We start from the raw sequence: 16,603 nt of genomic DNA on the forward strand, positions 1-16,603 counted from the left end.
CCACTACATAGGGCTTAGAGCTCCGCCTCTGCTTCTCCCTCTCTCTCTCTTACTCTCCCTCTCTCTATCTCGCTCTCCCTCACCCCCCCCCCCCTCTCGCTCGTACTCTCCCTCTCTCTATCTCTCTCTCCCTCACTCCCCCCCCCCCTCTCTCTCTCTCTCTCTCTTACTCTCCCTCTCTCTATCTCTCCCTCTCACCCCCCCCCTCCTCTCTCTCTCTCTCTCTCTCTCTCTATCTGTTTCTCTCCCTCTGTGTCTTCGTTTCTCTCTTAATGTCTCTCTCTTTCATATCTCTCTGAGAATACGCACACATATTTCTGTCCGTCTTCTCAGCCAGAATGCTGTGATCCTCCTCCACACCCAAATCCTCAGGTTCCAACAGGCCAGGAGCAGAGCTCTGCCTTCATCAGATGTCTCCTTAGTCAGGACACGGGAGGAACCTGGAATAACCTAGAATATGGGGCAGGGAGTAACCTGGACCTGTGTTCAAGAATAACCTGTGCTGTATGTTAGAATCAGGGAATATCTTGTTCTAAAGGTTAGGGTCAGGGAGTTTCCTGTGCTGTGGATTAGGGTTAGGCAGTAAACAGTACCGCGGGTGAAGGAGTAACCTGTATTGTGGGCAAGTATTAGGAAGTTTCTCTAGGATAAGACAAAGTGGGATGGAGTAAGCAGAAAAGGTGGGATGAGGAAGTTAAAGTCACCTGCTCAGCTGTTATGGAGTGCTTACAGAGACACACACTCACACTGTCAACACAGCATGGTGGTGACACATAGTGACTCGGTCTGTTGGGAATTCCACACAAGTCTTTCATGCCAGCAGAGAGGCTACGTCTCAAAGAAGCCCTCCTAAATGACTAAATGTAATGTAAGCCTCACCTAGTCCTGCATCCGGTATGACTGATTGACATGATAAGCATGATTAAGCACGTCTGGTCTGTGTTTGTGCGGGTGGTTTTGGGGATGAGGTCACCCTGACCAGTGGGTGGGGGGATGTGGGAGCTCTGGGCAGTGGTCACCTCACACACTGGTGTCAGAGCCGTCCTGCCCCATAGACGAGACACTAGGGTGGCCATGGGGAAATAATCTGCTGAGTAGCATATTAGTAGAACAGGAATGTTCTACCCCCTCCTCACCAACTCTCTCTCTCACACACACACACACACACACACACACACACACCCTATAACCCTACTATGGGTTTGACCATAGGTATGACTTCTGGTATTTTGAGCTGTAACAGGTATCTGCCTACACAGGTATCAAGGGGTCCAATGTTTTGTTGCCCTTGTCGTATTATTTTTAGTACTTGTGTTTTCAATTCCCCGCGGTGTAGCTGTTGACAGCGCTAAACGCTTCACAATCTCACACTTAACTTGTTCACACGGTCACCGATGTCCTCATTTTCGAATCAGCCTCGGCTAGACGAAATACGTTGCGTAATACCGCACACTTTGCAGACAAAGTTTTACTGTGATCATCTTTCATAGTCCAATCAGGTGTGCTTCTAGCCCAGTCCTCAATGCTGAGAGACGGAAGGTTTAACTTTGTCCGATTCGTACCGCCCACATCAATGTCCGGAACGTAACCTCACTGCCTGAGAGAAGTTTGCCTCACAAATCGCATGGACTAAACCGAGAAGAGACAACTCTTTTTATTACGTTTATTTACCCTCTCTTGTGTCAAGGATGGATATACTTTCAAATAACATAGTTTTTCTGGTGATTTTTGTATATAGTAAGTCATTTTACATTATTCTAGTAAACACACCTACAGTTATGGTAGACAAGTATTTGTCCGGTGGACACAAAGTGCTTGTGGACCGCTATGTGCACCTGCAGCCTTCTGTTTGATCCCTATTAGTGTCTTAACCTGTTTATCGTTGTTTACATTCGTAGAGCAGTGTTATGGGAAGGTGTCAGTAAAGAGGAGGATTAAGACGAATAAGAGTAAATAAAAGCAGTGTCGGAATGCATAAATAATAAAACGCCTAGTCAGGATAAAGACTTGATCTATTTAGCTAGTATGTGTACCTGTAAGAGTTGCTTTTTATAATTTTCATTTTGTTCCAAACTTTTCTATGGCCTGAGGCATGCTCTTGAGGCTGAGGATGGGCTGGAGGGGATGGGTTCACCTGACATTGGGGCTGTAATTGGGCTGAGCTGAAGATGGGCTCAGCTGGAGATGGGCTGGGCTGGGCTGGGCTGGGCTGGAGATGGGCTGGGCTGGGCTGGGCTGGAGATGGGCTGGGCTGGGCTGGGCTGGGCTGGGCTGGAGGTGGAGGCAGGCACTAGGGCTGGATTTGAGATGTGCTGGGCTGGGATTGGGTTGGCCTGGAGATGGAGGCTGACAATGGGGCTGGGCGGCCTCAGCTAAACAGAGACAGATATCACATTTACCTGTCACAGCAGGTGAGCGTACTGCCATCTCTGTATGGAACAATGTGTAGGAGAGGAAACATTCATAGGGTTACAAATACAGTATATGTTGCATTCATATTAAGCATACATAACCCACTCTATATAAAAGGGGCTACGGGGCTGGATTAGGAACTATAGGGCTACAGGATAGGGGCTAGGGGCTGGATTAGGAACTATAGGGCCACAGGATAGGGGCTAGGGGCTGGAATAGGGTGTAGGGCTGCAGCATATGGGCTAGGGGCTGGATTAGGGTGTAGGGCTGCAGCATAGGGGCTGGGGGTCATGGTCAAGGCACAGAGAGGATGGACCTGGAGAGAAATCGGGTGATGAGAGGCTCCATGTGAGTCTGTGCCGTTTGTCCACTCAGGCTTCCGTAGATCAGGGGTGTGATTGGGTGATCCTGGAGCACAAAGCAGCCAGCCAGCTGGAACCACATTGCTACAGAATCAGCAGGCTCCCCATAGCTAGCTAGAGAGAGCCCGATATCTGTCTCTCTGTCTGTCATTCTCTCATCTGTCCGGCTCACTGTCACTCAAATTGTAATCATTACTCCAGTCTCTCTGTCCTTCTTTCCTCTCTCCTCTGTTTTCTACTCCCCTCCCCTTGCATATACACATTGTTAAAGTGGACAAGCCTGAGAAAAATGGACAGGAAACCATTTCATTGCATTGTATGCCCACATGTCATACACACAATAGTGTAAGACTCACAATGAAAAACACAAGCCTTATTTGCCCCTAAACTTAGTTCCTTCTGGTTGATCTACTGATCAGCCAACTGTTTTGTTCCTATAAAGTCATTCGCGCATCTACTACTATCTCTAATTTGTAATTGCTCCTGCTCAATGTATATTAATTCCAGATACTGTATGTTTTGCTGCATAAACGACACAAAATGTTTTTTTTTTAATCTGGAAAGTTCCTACCACACCCAAACACAAGATGTTCCTGAATCATTACACCATCAGCTTCTGACCCTCCATGATAACTGTAGTTTCCCAAAAGGAAATGAATGAGATGAGATGTTGGAACTTGCCTATCTTTGTCTGTCGGGAGGTTTGAAGTTCAAGTTGGGCTGGCCTGAGCTTGACTAGACTGGGCTTATCCAAGAGCAGGGAGCCCAGCCCTGTAAACAAATACTCGGAGCTGATCTGCTGTTGTATCCGAGGCTCTGTGACCCAACTCTGTCGTTTTGTTCTGCGACAGTAGGTAACGATGTGTGTTAACACTGTGGTTGATGGTGTTAATGGCACATAGTGTTTCATTGAGTTAGACCCAGAGTGGAAGACTGAGTTCTCCCAGCACTACTACTCTCCTACCATCTCATTTCATTCTTCTCTCCATCCCTCCTCTCTATCCCTTCTCTCTCTCCCTCCTTTCTATCCCTCTCGATATCTTTTCATCTCTTCCTCATTTCTATCTCTCTCATAAAACCCTCCTGTCTCTCTTCTCCATCCCTCATCTCTCTCTCTTTCCTGTTTAAGTGTTGTTTGTAGTTTAGCCGCCTCAAGTTTGATCCTGGTATGGTATAATCTACACACACACCAAGCTGGGACTTGTCCTTCCTGGCTAGCATGACACACACACACACACACACGCACACACAAACACACACACAGCAGGTCTCTGTATCAGTAATACACATCCTCCCAGTCAGTGACAATGATTTATGTTACGCTACCATAAAAGGCAGTTAAAACACTGGCACTGATGTTGTCTCCTGCATGTGAGTATGTGTATGATTGTGGGACCGTTTGTGTGCATGCGTGTGCATGCGTGTGCCTGTGTGCATGTGTGTACCCGTGTGTACAGTAATGTCGTGTGTGTGTGTGTTGCAGGCTGTTTCGTGGCTGTGTCCCAGGGCTTTAACGTGGGCAGCGCCGGGGCCAAGGTGTTCTCTGAACCCAAGGAGGAGGAGTTTGGATACAGCGTCCAGCAGTTTAGCAACCACATGGGGAAATGGTGAGACGCACTCACACACCACAGACACGACACATGCACACAGACACTCACGCGCACACGCACACAGACATGCATACTGCTTCCCTCTGCCAACACCACTTAGAGGACTAGGAAGACTTCGATATACACTTCCTGTGAGCTCCAGGGTGTGATGTGCATCCTCAAGATACAACAATGTTCTTTTCTGGGAAGGTCCAGCCCTTCTCTACATGTCCACTAATAACAAACACAACTGAATATCTAGAACCTAATAGCAATAAACAGAGAAAGCAGTAAGGATGTGGGGGGGGACATCAAGAAAAGAGAAAGAGAGACATGAGAAATACAGGAGGTCTCCTTGTGAATGGAAACCTTCTGTGAAGACGAGATGGGCTGTCTTTTGTTTAAGACATGAAAGCTTGTGACATCATCAGTCAAAGTTCATTCCCTTGCTGCAATTGACTGTTTCCTGTCCGAGTGTCTGAGGGGTCTACAGCAGAGCAAGGGGTGAGTCAACAGCCCAGTCTTAAAGGGTTCTATGGTGTTGAGTCATCAAAAAACTCCCCAAAGGAACAATTGCAGTGTACAGGAAGTGAGCTCAAACCTGACCCAAACATTCTACAGTTTACTAAGGTTGTTGGCCTCAGCACCAGTCAATGGGGGCTGACATCAAAACCAATACACAAAGAAATCCCCAAACTAACAAGCACTAACTACAGGTTGATAAAGTGTCCACATGTCCTTTTCTGCTGTAACACAAAGTGACCACTTTCTGTGTGCTGACCAGACTGTCTCTAGAAACAGCAGCTACCCCCCATCCCAGACAGCAGCTCTATCATCTACTCCACTACTGTAAGAACGTCTTGTATTCTCTGTGGCTTAGAGGCCTTTCAACCATCTGCCGTCTTCCTCCTCCATAACACTCCCACACTCACCCAGATGCATTCCCATGTGTCGACACGGTCTTGGCCGTACCTTTGTGTACCTGGATGAAATATATGACCATATATGGGTTTGTGTTTGTGATTAATTAGACAATGTAATATAACCATATGTGGTCCTATGTGTGTCTCGACAGGATGTTTACCAACACTGTGTCAACACTGACATATCTGCGTGTGTGTGTGTGGGAGAGGTACTTTAAGAGATAGTGTGGATGTGTTGGTGGGGTGTGTGTCATGCCTCTGTGGCAGGCGAGGAAGATAATTGCTGGTGACTTTAACAAGGGGCAGCCATGGTGTAATCTGGTGGGCATGACCATATTGAGTCACATGGTGGAAAGGCTGGGATCGCCATGGTAACTCGGGAAGTGGTCATTACATCTCTGTTCTTATCAGACACGCAAGACGTCTTTGGACATGTTTCTGGTGCTCAACTAAAGGGTGCATATTAAGGTGCTGGATTATAGAGATCTGAAAAAGGAGGAGCGCACAGTGTTGTTATGGTGTTACTGAGTGCTGCTGTGACGTGTGCATGCGTGCCTGTGTTTGTCTGGGTCTGTTTATGCGCGTGTGTCTTCTCCCCAGGTTGCTGGTGGGTGCTCCCTGGAGTGGCTACACACCAAACAGAATGGGAGATGTGTACAAGTGCGAGATCAGAGGAGCCAGTTCAGGTTGCCAGAGACTGGGCCTGCAGAGTAAGACAGTGTGTGTGTGTGTGTGTGTCGTCCTAGTGGAACTTCTAGTGCCATGGTAACTACAGGATTACTGCTGCTAAACCAAATCCAGACTACTAATCCCAGACTAACAGAAATGCTGCAGTGAATTCAATCCAGGTTATTAAACAGCAACTTTCTCCTCTTTCCTTCTACTCTCTCTATCTCATTCTTCTCGCTCTCGTTCTCGTTCTCGCTCGCTCTCTTTCGCTCTCGCTCTCGTTCTCGCTCTCTTTCGCTCTTGCTCGCTCTCTTCTCTCTCTCTCTCTCTCTCTCTCTCTCTCTCTCTCTCTCTCTCTCTCTCTCTCTTTCTCTCACTCCCTCTCTCTCAGACTCAATCAGCATACCAACGGTGAAAAACATCAAAGTTAATATGAGTCTGGGCCTCACGCTCACCGCATCTCCCACAGCAGACAAGCTCTTGGTAAAATCAACTTCTTCAGTCAAGGGGTTGCTTTTAGGCAGAGCTACCTTGTTACAGTCTGAACATTTGACAGCCCCCTACTGCATCACACTCAACATGACTGTGTGTTTGTTTTCTGCTTGTCAGACGTGTGGTCCTCTCTGGGCTCAGCAGTGTGGCAGCCAGAATTATTATCCCGGAGTCTGTGCTGAGGTCAACCAACTGTTCCAGCCTCTGCCAGCATTTTCACCTGCCCTTCAGAGTAAGAGTGCCCCATAATTGTTCTCACCAGCCCTTCAGAGCAAGAGTGCCCCATAATTGTTCTCACCAGCCCTTCAGAGCAAGAGCGCCCCATAAACTTTCTGTGGTAACCTAAACTGGGTACTCCCCTCCAGCCTGTGGTGGTCCGATGGACATTGCCATTATTCTGGACGGGTCCAACAGTATCTACCCTTGGCCGCCCGTGGTAGCATTCCTCAAGAAGCTGCTGGAAAATCTAGATATTGGACCTGAAAATACCCAGGTGAGCCTGCCAATCAACAGCCTTCAAAGACATGATTCAAAGTTGTATGTGGAAGTCAGATGTCTTGATAATGCATGTTGTTTCAGGTAGCGGTCATTCAGTATGCAGTTGATGCATCATTTGAGTTCTACCTGAACTCCTATAAGACAAAGGCCTCCATTGTGACGGCTTCTTCCAGAATCAATCAGAAAAGTGGGTTGTCGACCAATACCTTCCAGGCCATAGATTTTGCCAGGTCAGTCTTCAGCTCTCACATTACAGGATGGCACTATGTCAAGGACGGACTGACGGAAAGCTAGAGTGGAATGAATGCATACTGTCCGTAAGAAAGGTTGACTGTAAAAATGATTAAAATCTTGGTGTGTGTGTGTGTGTCAGAGACCAGGCTTTTCTTCCTCGGCATGGTGGTCGCCCTGGAGCCAGCAAGGTGATGGTGGTGGTGACTGATGGAGAGTCTCATGATGAGAGTCTGAGAGATGGGGTCATCGGCAGGTGTGAGGCCGACAAAATCACTCGCTTTGGCATCGCTGTAGGTCATTGGTCCAAAGCTAAGATCCACCACTACTAATGCTATTTACATCCCTCACCTGTCTCCACTTACCCTTGCCTCAACTCCAACCCTTCTTATGCCATTATCCACTGTGTTTGTCTCCATCCTCCCAGGTGCTGGGTTACTACATAAGAAACAACATCGACACCAAGGATCTGATCACCGAGATCAAGTCCATAGCGAGCATTCCGTCAGAGCGCTACTTCTTCAATGTGTCTTCAGAGGAAGCTCTGCAGGAGATTTCTGGTACCCTGGGAGACCGCATCTTCAACATCGAGGGTGAGCTCATGTGAACCCTAACCCTTTATGTTGGCTCGGTGCAACATATGTTTGGTTAAAACTAATTCTAGGTGAAGATTTACAGCCAGATAGAATGTTGGTGTATTTTTACAACAACATGTTGGTGCAAACAAGCACTAACAAAAGTGGTATGGTCTGGGACGAGCATTGATTGATTGTTTTAACCTGTCCTCCATGGTGTGTGTTCCTGGTATCCAGGTACAGGCAAAGGATTAGAGTTCCAGATGGAGTTGTCTCAGGTGGGCTTCAGTGCTCACTACACCAAGCAGAAGGTATGTAACAATGCTTCAGTACTGCTGGTGTCTTCGGATCATGCTAAAACATTAGCTTAGAGGGGAATCGGGCTAGTAATCAGAAGGTTGCCGGTTCGATTCCTGACTGTCAAATGATGTTGTGTCCTTGGGCAAGGCACTTCACCCTACTTGCATTGGGGGGGAATGTCCCTGTACTTACTGTAAGTCGCTCTGGATGAGAGTGCCTGCTAAATGACTAAATGTAAATGTAAATGTAGCTTGCTGAAGGACATGTTAGCATGTGAAGAGGTCTGTCCTTAACCACTGATGATCAGTTGACAAGAATTAAATATTGCAACTAATAATTACTTTATGACTTGTATACTGTTTGGAACGCTCTGAATATAATAAACAATGTTTGAACTATGCCCTGCTATAATAACTCATGACAACATGGCACGTCAGGGACATTTTCTAGGAACCCTATCTAAAGCCTAAACAAACGCTATCTAGCATGCAGCATCTTCTGTCTGTGCTTGCGAAGGCTATGTTGATGTCACCCCTATGGCTATGTTGATGGCACGTTCCCCATGAGAGTAAAACCTCCCATATTGTGATACTATTTAGCTGCCCTTCATTCCTGTGTTCATTGTCCAGTCCTCTGAGATGCTCAACTTGAGTGGATCAGACAACTGCACCTTTTATATATCTATAAGAAATCCAGTGATTTTGTCTTGATCTTGTACTTGGCGGTTCACTTCATTGACTTGGTACTATCACAGCAATTGGGAACGATATCAGAGCGATCAGAACATTAGCTTCCTGAATGACATGCAAGCATGCTGTAGCAGTACATGGTAACTGGTCTTTCTGGAGAGATGTTAAGAGCAGCTTGTCCCTGCAGGACACGTTGATGCTGGGGGCAGTGGGAGCGTACGGCTGGAGTGGTACTGTGGTGCATCACACGCCACTAAAGTCCAACATCTTTCCCAAGACAGCATTTGAGAACATCCTGCAGGACAAGAACCACAGCTCTCTACTAGGTAGGTTCTTCCTGTAGGAGCCACAGCAAATGGTTTGTTTGTTTGTGTGTGTGTGTGTCATGTGTGTGTGTGTGTCTTGTGTGTGCGCCCAGGCTACGCGGTGACGACCCTGAGTGACGGCAGGATGGAGTACTACGTAGCAGGAGCGCCTCGCTCCAACCACACAGGCCAGGTGGTGGTCTACACTCTGACCAGCGGGGGGCAGCCCACTGTGGTGGACTCCCAGAGGGGGGAGCAGGTGAGAGACGGGTCCCCTTTTGTCCCATCAGGTCTAGCTCCAGTCCTGAGGTCTGGGTCTGGTCATTCATGGGTCACTGAGCACAACGGTTCCGTGTTTCTAGATCGGCTCCTACTACGGCAGCGTCCTGTGTCCTCTGGATGTGGACAGAGACGGGGTGTCGGACCTGCTGCTGGTCGGAGCTCCCATGTTCATGAACCAGCAGAAGAAGGAGATGGGGAAGGTCTACCTGCTGTCCTTCACCAAGGTCAGACTTCTACTGGCTAATCTTACCCTCCGACCGTCATCCAGAAATTCCTGAATGCAACCATGTTCTATATACACGCCTCAACCCCCCTGTTCCTCCAGGGTGTTCTGAGTGACCAGGGGGTTCTGAAGGGTCCGTCTCCGCTGGAGAATGCTCGTTTTGGGATGGCGATCGCTGCCGTGTCTGACCTCAACCTGGACGGCTACAGTGATGTGGTGGTGGGAGCTCCCCTGGAGGACAGCAACAGAGGGGTTCTGTACGTGTTCAACGGGGACAACTCTAGAACACTCAAGACCCAGCACTCACAGGTACGGCGATAACCCTAGGCTGTGTTCTGCCTCGCTGAACCTGAAAGTGGAGCTGAAATGAAACATGAATGTGTAGTTATTTAGTTCGTCATGTGAGATTTAGCAACAGTGTCATACATCAGTGTGTTTTCGGGGGGTTTGCCACTGTCGAATCAAATTCCTCCCGACATTATGTGCCACCTATCTATCCTGTTGCGCTCGGACTTAAGCCACAATACCGTTGTTAGATACTTCTGAAATGCTGTGTTATCTCGACTTGAAGGGTTAACCCTTAGTGGGCTTCATTGGCAACACAGAGAATGAGATAGCAATGTGTGGACCATGTGGTCGCTGGGTAGAACCTTCCTGATGGTCTCCCTGGTGTATAGAGAATCCTGGGCTCCAAGCTAGACACCGGTCTGAGGTACTTTGGCCGCTCCCTGAGTGCCAGCACAGACCTGAACGATGACACCATCCCCGACGTCACCGTGGGAGCTTATGGGAAGGTGGTGCAGCTCTGGTGAGACTTAATGCTTTCGTGTCTTTTGGATCAGCGTCACTTCCTTGTGTCCTGTTCTATGACTTTAGGGGTAACTTCCTCCTTCTCCAGGTCCAGAGGTGTTTCCGTGGTAACGGCCAGTGTGACCTTTGACCCAGACAAGATCAGCATCCTCAGCAAGACGTGTCGTGTGGCAGGGAGGATAGCGTTCTGCTTTAATGCCAAAGTCTGCTTCAGTGGGATATTCAAACCCTCCCCTCCTGTGGGCCCCTTGGGTAAGACCCGCTCTCCCTCTCTCCTCCATCCCTGATCTCTCTGTCCCTCTTTCCTCCATCCCTGATCTCTCTGTCCCTCTCTCCTCCATCCCTGATCTCTCTGTCCCTCTCTCCTCCATCCCTGATCTCTCTGTCCCTCTCTCCTCCATCCCTGATCTCTCTGTCCCTCTCTCCTCCATCCCTGATCTCTCTGTCCCTCTCTCCTCCATCCCTGATCTCTCTGTCCCTCTCTCCTCCATCCCTGATCTCTCTGTCCCTCTCTCCTCCATCCCTGATCTCTCTGTCCCTCTCTCCTCCATCCCTGATCTCTCTGTCCCTCTCTCCTCCATCCCTGATCTCTCTGTCCCTCTCTCCTCCATCCCTGATCTCTCTGTCCCTCTCTCCTCCATCCCTGATCTCTCGGTCCCTCTCCCTCCAGCCTTGAGCTGCAACCTGACCCTGGATGCAGACCTGCAGTCCTCCAGAGTGACCTCCAGAGGCCTGTTCAGCAGCAACGTTGAGAGGCACCTGAAGCAGGATATCAGCCTGAACACTGGGGGGCACTGTGAGACACACCAGGTCTTTGTACAGGTACTCGTTCATGGTCATCTCAGACTGAGACATAGTTACTTAGAAGGACAAGAACACATTTAATGAAGGTCAGGGGGGTTCGTCCTTTGAAAGGTTTTCATATTCCCTGGCATTTTGTAATGTTTTCAATATATAGTAACAAATAACTTTGGGATTCTTGGATGTTGTATGTGGGTTTCATCAGGAGGCTCCAGACTTTGTGAACTCCCTGGGTCTGCGTGTGGATGTGGCGCTCCAGAACCCAGATGCCAACCCAGTCCTGGACCCCTTCAGTACCAGCGCCTGGGAGTTCTCTGTGAGTCCCAGCACACATGAAGCCTGCTCCTCCATACCCAAGCTTCTGTTAGGGGATGTTGGGTCTGAAGTTATAGAGGCTTATCTCTGTGTTCCAGATCCCCTTTTCCAAGGACTGTGGGACTGATGAGGTGTGCAATAGCGACCTCACCCTGGCAGTGGTCAGAGGGGACCAGGTGCCCAGGTCAGGAGCTCATCCCTATGCACAAACACACCTGTACACACACACACACGTACATTTGCACACACAGACTCCTCAACGCACATTAGTTCTTGGTTGCAGAATTGGTTAGGGAACACTCTGGTCTGTTGTACATTGGAGTTTAGTGTGTAGAATAGCCTTCCTGGGCTCAAAAATCTCTGCATGGTTTTAGGGATGGCAATCGACCCGTGAACACACATACATGTGATTACTGTAACTGGATTGACAGAACTGTAGTTAGTCACACGGATGTTTTGGTTGTGTCTGCAGTTCCTCTGAGATGTTGGTGAGCTACAAGAACAAGAGGTTGTTCTTCCATGTAACCCTTAGCAACAGGAAGGAGAACGCCTACAATGCCAGAGTGACAACCACCTACTCCAAGAACCTGTTCTACTCCTCCGTCACTCCCCCCGTATGCATCTCTCTCTCCTCCTACTCCATTTCTCTCTCCTCCTACTCCCTCTCTCTCTCCTCCTACTCCCTCTCTCTCTCCTCCTACTCCCTCTCTCTCTCCTCCTATTCCATCTCTCTCTCCTCCTACTCCATCTCTCTCTCCTCCTGCTCCAGCTCTCTCTTCTCCTCCCTCATCTCTCTTCCTGTCCTCCCTCAATGTACAGAACAGTTGGACCCTTTCAGACCAGTCTGTTCCATGGTTTGATTCCTCTTTTAAACGCGTGTGTGTGTTTTCAGAGTGACGGAACAGAGGTGAAGTGCACCCCCGTCAAGGACTCCTCCAGCCTCGTGTGCCAGGTTGGATACCCAGCACTCACAGTAGACCAGGAGGTGAGATCCCCCCGTGTCCACGCGTGTACAGAGCATGTGCACGTCAAGGCACGCGTGTTGCTTCGCAGCGGACGTTCCGTGTTTCTCACCCAACGTGCTCGTCTCCCTCGTAGGTCACGTTCGAGATCAGCTTTGACTTCAACTTTGCTCAGCTGCAGAACAAAGCTACGGTGGATTTCGAGGCCTTCAGGTTGGATTTCGCTCGTCGGCATAACGCAGACACACTCGGAGACACTCGTCAGACCCGTTCTTATTAGACATGACACGTCTCACACTTTGTTGTTGTTGTGTTCTTGTCTCCTCAGTGACAGCAGAGAGGTGAAGCCCTCAGACAACCAGGTGTCACTCTCCATCCCTGTCCGATATGACTCGGAGATAGCCCTTTCCAGGTAGCCTGCACGCTAACTTGCCCTCACCTATGCCCTCACTTCTATCTAGCTCTCACCCACGCTACTCACGAGTCCTCCTCCTCTCCAGGACAGCCATCAGTGGCTAGCCCTCAGCTTAGCTTAAGTGGCTGGATGTGATTTGTCTTTACAGAGAGGCCTCCCCTAACTTCTATGTGGTAGACTCAGAGCAGGAGGTGATCACCCCAGTCAAATCCTTCAGTGACATTGGTCCTGAGTTCAAGTTCTCCCTCAAGGTAAGATTCAATGAGTAAATGCATAAATGAGCACATGCACACACACATAGAGAAAACGCTCAGCTCTGGTTTTCTGCTATCGCCACCTAGTGGTCTAGAGTCACCATGTGTCTGTACGGTCCTCAGGTGTCCACAGGCAACCTGCCCATCAGTCTGGCCTACTTGACTGTGTCGATGCCCTTGAAGACGGCAGCAGGAAACCCCCTCCTCTATGTGACGGACATCCGCACTGCCCCGGTGAGCTTAACCCCAAGTCCTGACTCCCCTTCCACTGAGCCCTGACCTTCCTGTTCTAACTGCTGACCTCACGGATGTGTCCCACAGAGTGGGGATGTGAACTGTGATGTCACCGGTTTGGTGGACCCGCTGAAGATCAGTAGCCTGGGAGGCCACACCCCCTCCTTCAGCTCAGAAAACCTCCTCCGCACACCGCAGTTGGTATGCACATGAGAAACCTGAGAGATGATTTGCTAGAAGATGGCTTACATGTTATACTTGTGGTCACGAGGAGTTCCTGGACAGAGCACGTGCAGATGACTGTGGGGTTGAGATGTTGTCATGCATTCTCAGGACTGTTCGAGTGCCACCTGCCAGACGATGGAGTGTGTTCTGAAAGACATGGGACCCAAGAGGGACTTCTTTGTGAACGTGACCTCACGGATATGGAACGGAACGTTTGCTGCGGTAAGAACACACACACCAACAAGCCTTCACCTACTGTGACAGCATAGCAATAGCGTTTGCTGAAAGTGGATTGTTGTGTTTGTGCAGGCAATCTTCCAGTCCCTCCTGCTAACGGTTACCACGGAGATAAAAACATCCCAGTCTGACCTACTGGTCATCGCTCACAAAGAGCTCCAGGTCTCTGAGATGCACACATACACACACAGTCATGGCCAAATGCATTTGAAATAAACTCATTTTGGCCTCTGAGGCCTTTTATCACAAAACTCATGCCCATGCCTGTACACACACACACACACACACACACACACAAGTAGGTCTAACCCTTCTGTGCTGTCCACAGGTGGGCGTGACTCTTAGTAAACCAGGTGAGAAGGGGCAGGTGCCTGTGGGCGTGATCGTAGGCAGTGTCATCGGGGGCCTGCTCTTATTGGCTGCGGCCATCGCTACGCTGTGGAAGGTAGGCTTGGTGGTTAAAGCAGCTGAATGTATGCATGCATCTGTAAAAGTACTAGGCATCAGCGTGCACGACTAGAAGGCCACCTGGCAACACATTTGAACATGTGCTTGAATGACGGGGTATATGATGTTGACCTGCACTAACACTCGGGGGGGGGGGGGGGGGGGGGGTGTGCACGTGTTTCCACAGGTGGGTTTCTTCAAGAGGAAGTACAAGCAGTTACAGAAGAGTCCGGAAGAAGAAGCCGAAACTCAGGGTCTACAGGAGGGGGAGGATGCACCTTGAATCAGGAGGAGGAACACGAGTTCAAAGAGGAGGAAGAAGCACGAGGAGGTGGAGGAGGAAGGAGATCTGGGGGTGTGTGTGTTTGTGTGTATGTGTGTGGAGAGCAGATGTACTGCAGGAGGTCAGGGTTTGCGTGGGCGTACATGAGTGTATGTATGGGTGTTGATGTACAGGGAATTTGTGTTTGTGTGTGTTGGCCAGAAATGATCAGCACCAATCAAACGACTACACTCAACTTTTGTAGTGTTTTTATACCGTTTATGTGCTGTATATTGTGTGTTATGGGGACTCGCCAATGGGGTGACTCAAAAAGGTACAGTTCTGTCCCATCAGCACGCGTACAGTATGCTGGGCATACGGCACCGTGTTCTACTGTGGTTAACATATTGTTGATGCAGATGATACTGAAACTAGAAAGGGACAACATGATAATGAACATTCAAGCAGGTTTCTGTCAGAAATGATCTACTGTAGCAGTTCAACTAGTCGGTCAGCTGTACAATAAAATACAAACTCCTGAATGTAGCTAGCAAGAGTCTTTTATTTGACTTGCAAATGAAATAAACTGCAATTCAGTGGTCAGTAAGGCTGATGTTGGACATTAAAGAATGTAAATATATATGAATGAGTCCACAACGACCTTAGTCAGGTGGTATCTTTCTGGGGCCATACACAGACACTGTGGATGACTTTAGAGTGGGAGGTGTGTCTAATGGGATCAAATCACTCTTACCCATGGCTGCGTACTCACCCACAGCTCTGGTTTTGTGTTTCTTTGAGACTTTGATGTACGTCTTCATAGATATGGTGAGGATGCTTAATGTCATTCTAATAAAGCTTTTACAAAATAACACAAACACATGCTTTTCAAGTCTGTTCATGAAAAGTAGCTGTTAGTTGGGTTCTTTAAGTGTCTTGACTGACTGGATCAATTGATCCATCCATCCATTAATCAGTTACAAGTCCAAAAAAGTGTGCATAAGGACAAGACACAGGCTCAGAGGTCAGAGGTCAGCTTGCTGCTCTGCTTCCTGTCCAGGGACACTCCTGGTTCTCCTTCCAGCAGGGTTCATCTCCCTCATACACTTCCTGGAACACACACACACATTCCCAGTCAGCCACTTCTCCAGTAATGTTACATGTGATAGGCTCATCTCCTCCTCAGTAAATACACAGATTTTAAAAAGTTGTCAGGACCTTCTTCTGCCCCTAATAATAACAGTAGGAGCCGGGAAAGTTGTGTACAACAGGAAAGTTAACTAGTACTCCACAAGATAAAGCTTAGTGTTCTCGTGGCTGGAGACGTGTGTGTACCTTCTTCCAGATGGGAACGCTTGCCTTCAGGGTGTCTATGCAGAACTGCACGGCCTCCAGAGAGTCGCGGCGGTGAGGGGAGGAGATGCCGATGATCACACTGGCCTCCGTCACTGGCACCACCCTGGACACCACGCAACACTGAGCATAACTAACACCACCCTGGACACCACGCAACACTGAGCATAACTAACACCACCCTGGACACCACGCAACACTGAGCATAACTAACACTACCCTGGACACCACCCAACACTGAGCATAACTAACACCACCCTGGACACCATGCTCAGGACAACAAACACCACACTGTGAACCATCCTCTCTAGCTCACCCCAGTCTGTGGTAGACACAGATGTGTTGGACCGTTGGCCATCTTGTACGTATTTCCTTGCAGATCTTCCGGATCTCTGATTGGGCCATGGGAGCGTACGCCTCATACTCCAGCTGCACCACCTTCTTGCCCTCAAAACTGTCCCTGGTTGTCCCTGGAAACAAGGAGACACGGCAGAGTAACCCTACATGTCATAGGCTCCCCAAACCCTTCATGTTAGCAGAGTGGCCCCCACAACAACCCACCGATGAAAATGGATATGGCTCCACAGGAGGGGCAGGACACAGCCTGGCTCACCTCCTCCAGACACAGCTGCTGATGGGTCAGCTGCACCTCATCTCTGGCCTCCCCTCCACTCTCACACATACCTGGAGACAAGTTTCTTTGTCACTGTTCAAGGGGTTCGTTTTTCTTACCCGGCT

At 49.0% G+C, this 16,603-nt stretch overlaps 2 protein-coding genes across 2 annotated transcripts; one reads left to right on the forward strand and one right to left on the reverse strand.

Annotated features, from left to right (window-relative positions):
* Positions 1 to 1,512: 1,512 nt before the first annotated feature.
* On the forward strand, positions 1,513 to 15,384 carry itga2.2 (integrin, alpha 2 (CD49B, alpha 2 subunit of VLA-2 receptor), tandem duplicate 2). The gene is made up of 30 exons (XM_047044641.1): positions 1,513 to 1,737; positions 4,258 to 4,381; positions 5,887 to 5,996; positions 6,347 to 6,438; positions 6,565 to 6,679; positions 6,813 to 6,940; positions 7,027 to 7,175; positions 7,319 to 7,469; positions 7,604 to 7,769; positions 7,989 to 8,062; positions 8,928 to 9,066; positions 9,159 to 9,304; positions 9,408 to 9,551; positions 9,653 to 9,859; positions 10,228 to 10,358; positions 10,449 to 10,612; positions 11,031 to 11,182; positions 11,367 to 11,477; positions 11,575 to 11,660; positions 11,949 to 12,090; positions 12,369 to 12,461; positions 12,575 to 12,651; positions 12,767 to 12,850; positions 13,002 to 13,104; positions 13,231 to 13,341; positions 13,429 to 13,542; positions 13,675 to 13,788; positions 13,876 to 13,965; positions 14,132 to 14,248; positions 14,438 to 15,384. The coding sequence occupies exons 1-30, from the start codon at positions 1,689 to 1,691 to the stop codon at positions 14,531 to 14,533; spliced, it is 3,579 nt and encodes a 1,192-aa protein (XP_046900597.1). The 5' UTR covers positions 1,513 to 1,688; the 3' UTR covers positions 14,534 to 15,384.
* On the reverse strand, positions 15,057 to 16,547 carry LOC124483997 (molybdopterin synthase catalytic subunit). The gene is made up of 4 exons (XM_047044644.1): positions 16,427 to 16,547; positions 16,182 to 16,335; positions 15,848 to 15,971; positions 15,057 to 15,622 (listed from the first exon to the last, which is right to left on the reverse strand). Exons 1-4 carry the CDS (start codon positions 16,545 to 16,547, stop codon positions 15,545 to 15,547), a joined length of 477 nt encoding a protein of 158 aa, XP_046900600.1. The 3' UTR covers positions 15,057 to 15,544.
* Between the last annotated feature and the right edge of the window lie 56 nt (positions 16,548 to 16,603).

Source organism: Hypomesus transpacificus, chromosome 22, assembly GCF_021917145.1.
Source record: "Hypomesus transpacificus isolate Combined female chromosome 22, fHypTra1, whole genome shotgun sequence".
Taxonomy (NCBI): Eukaryota; Metazoa; Chordata; class Actinopteri; order Osmeriformes; family Osmeridae; genus Hypomesus; species Hypomesus transpacificus.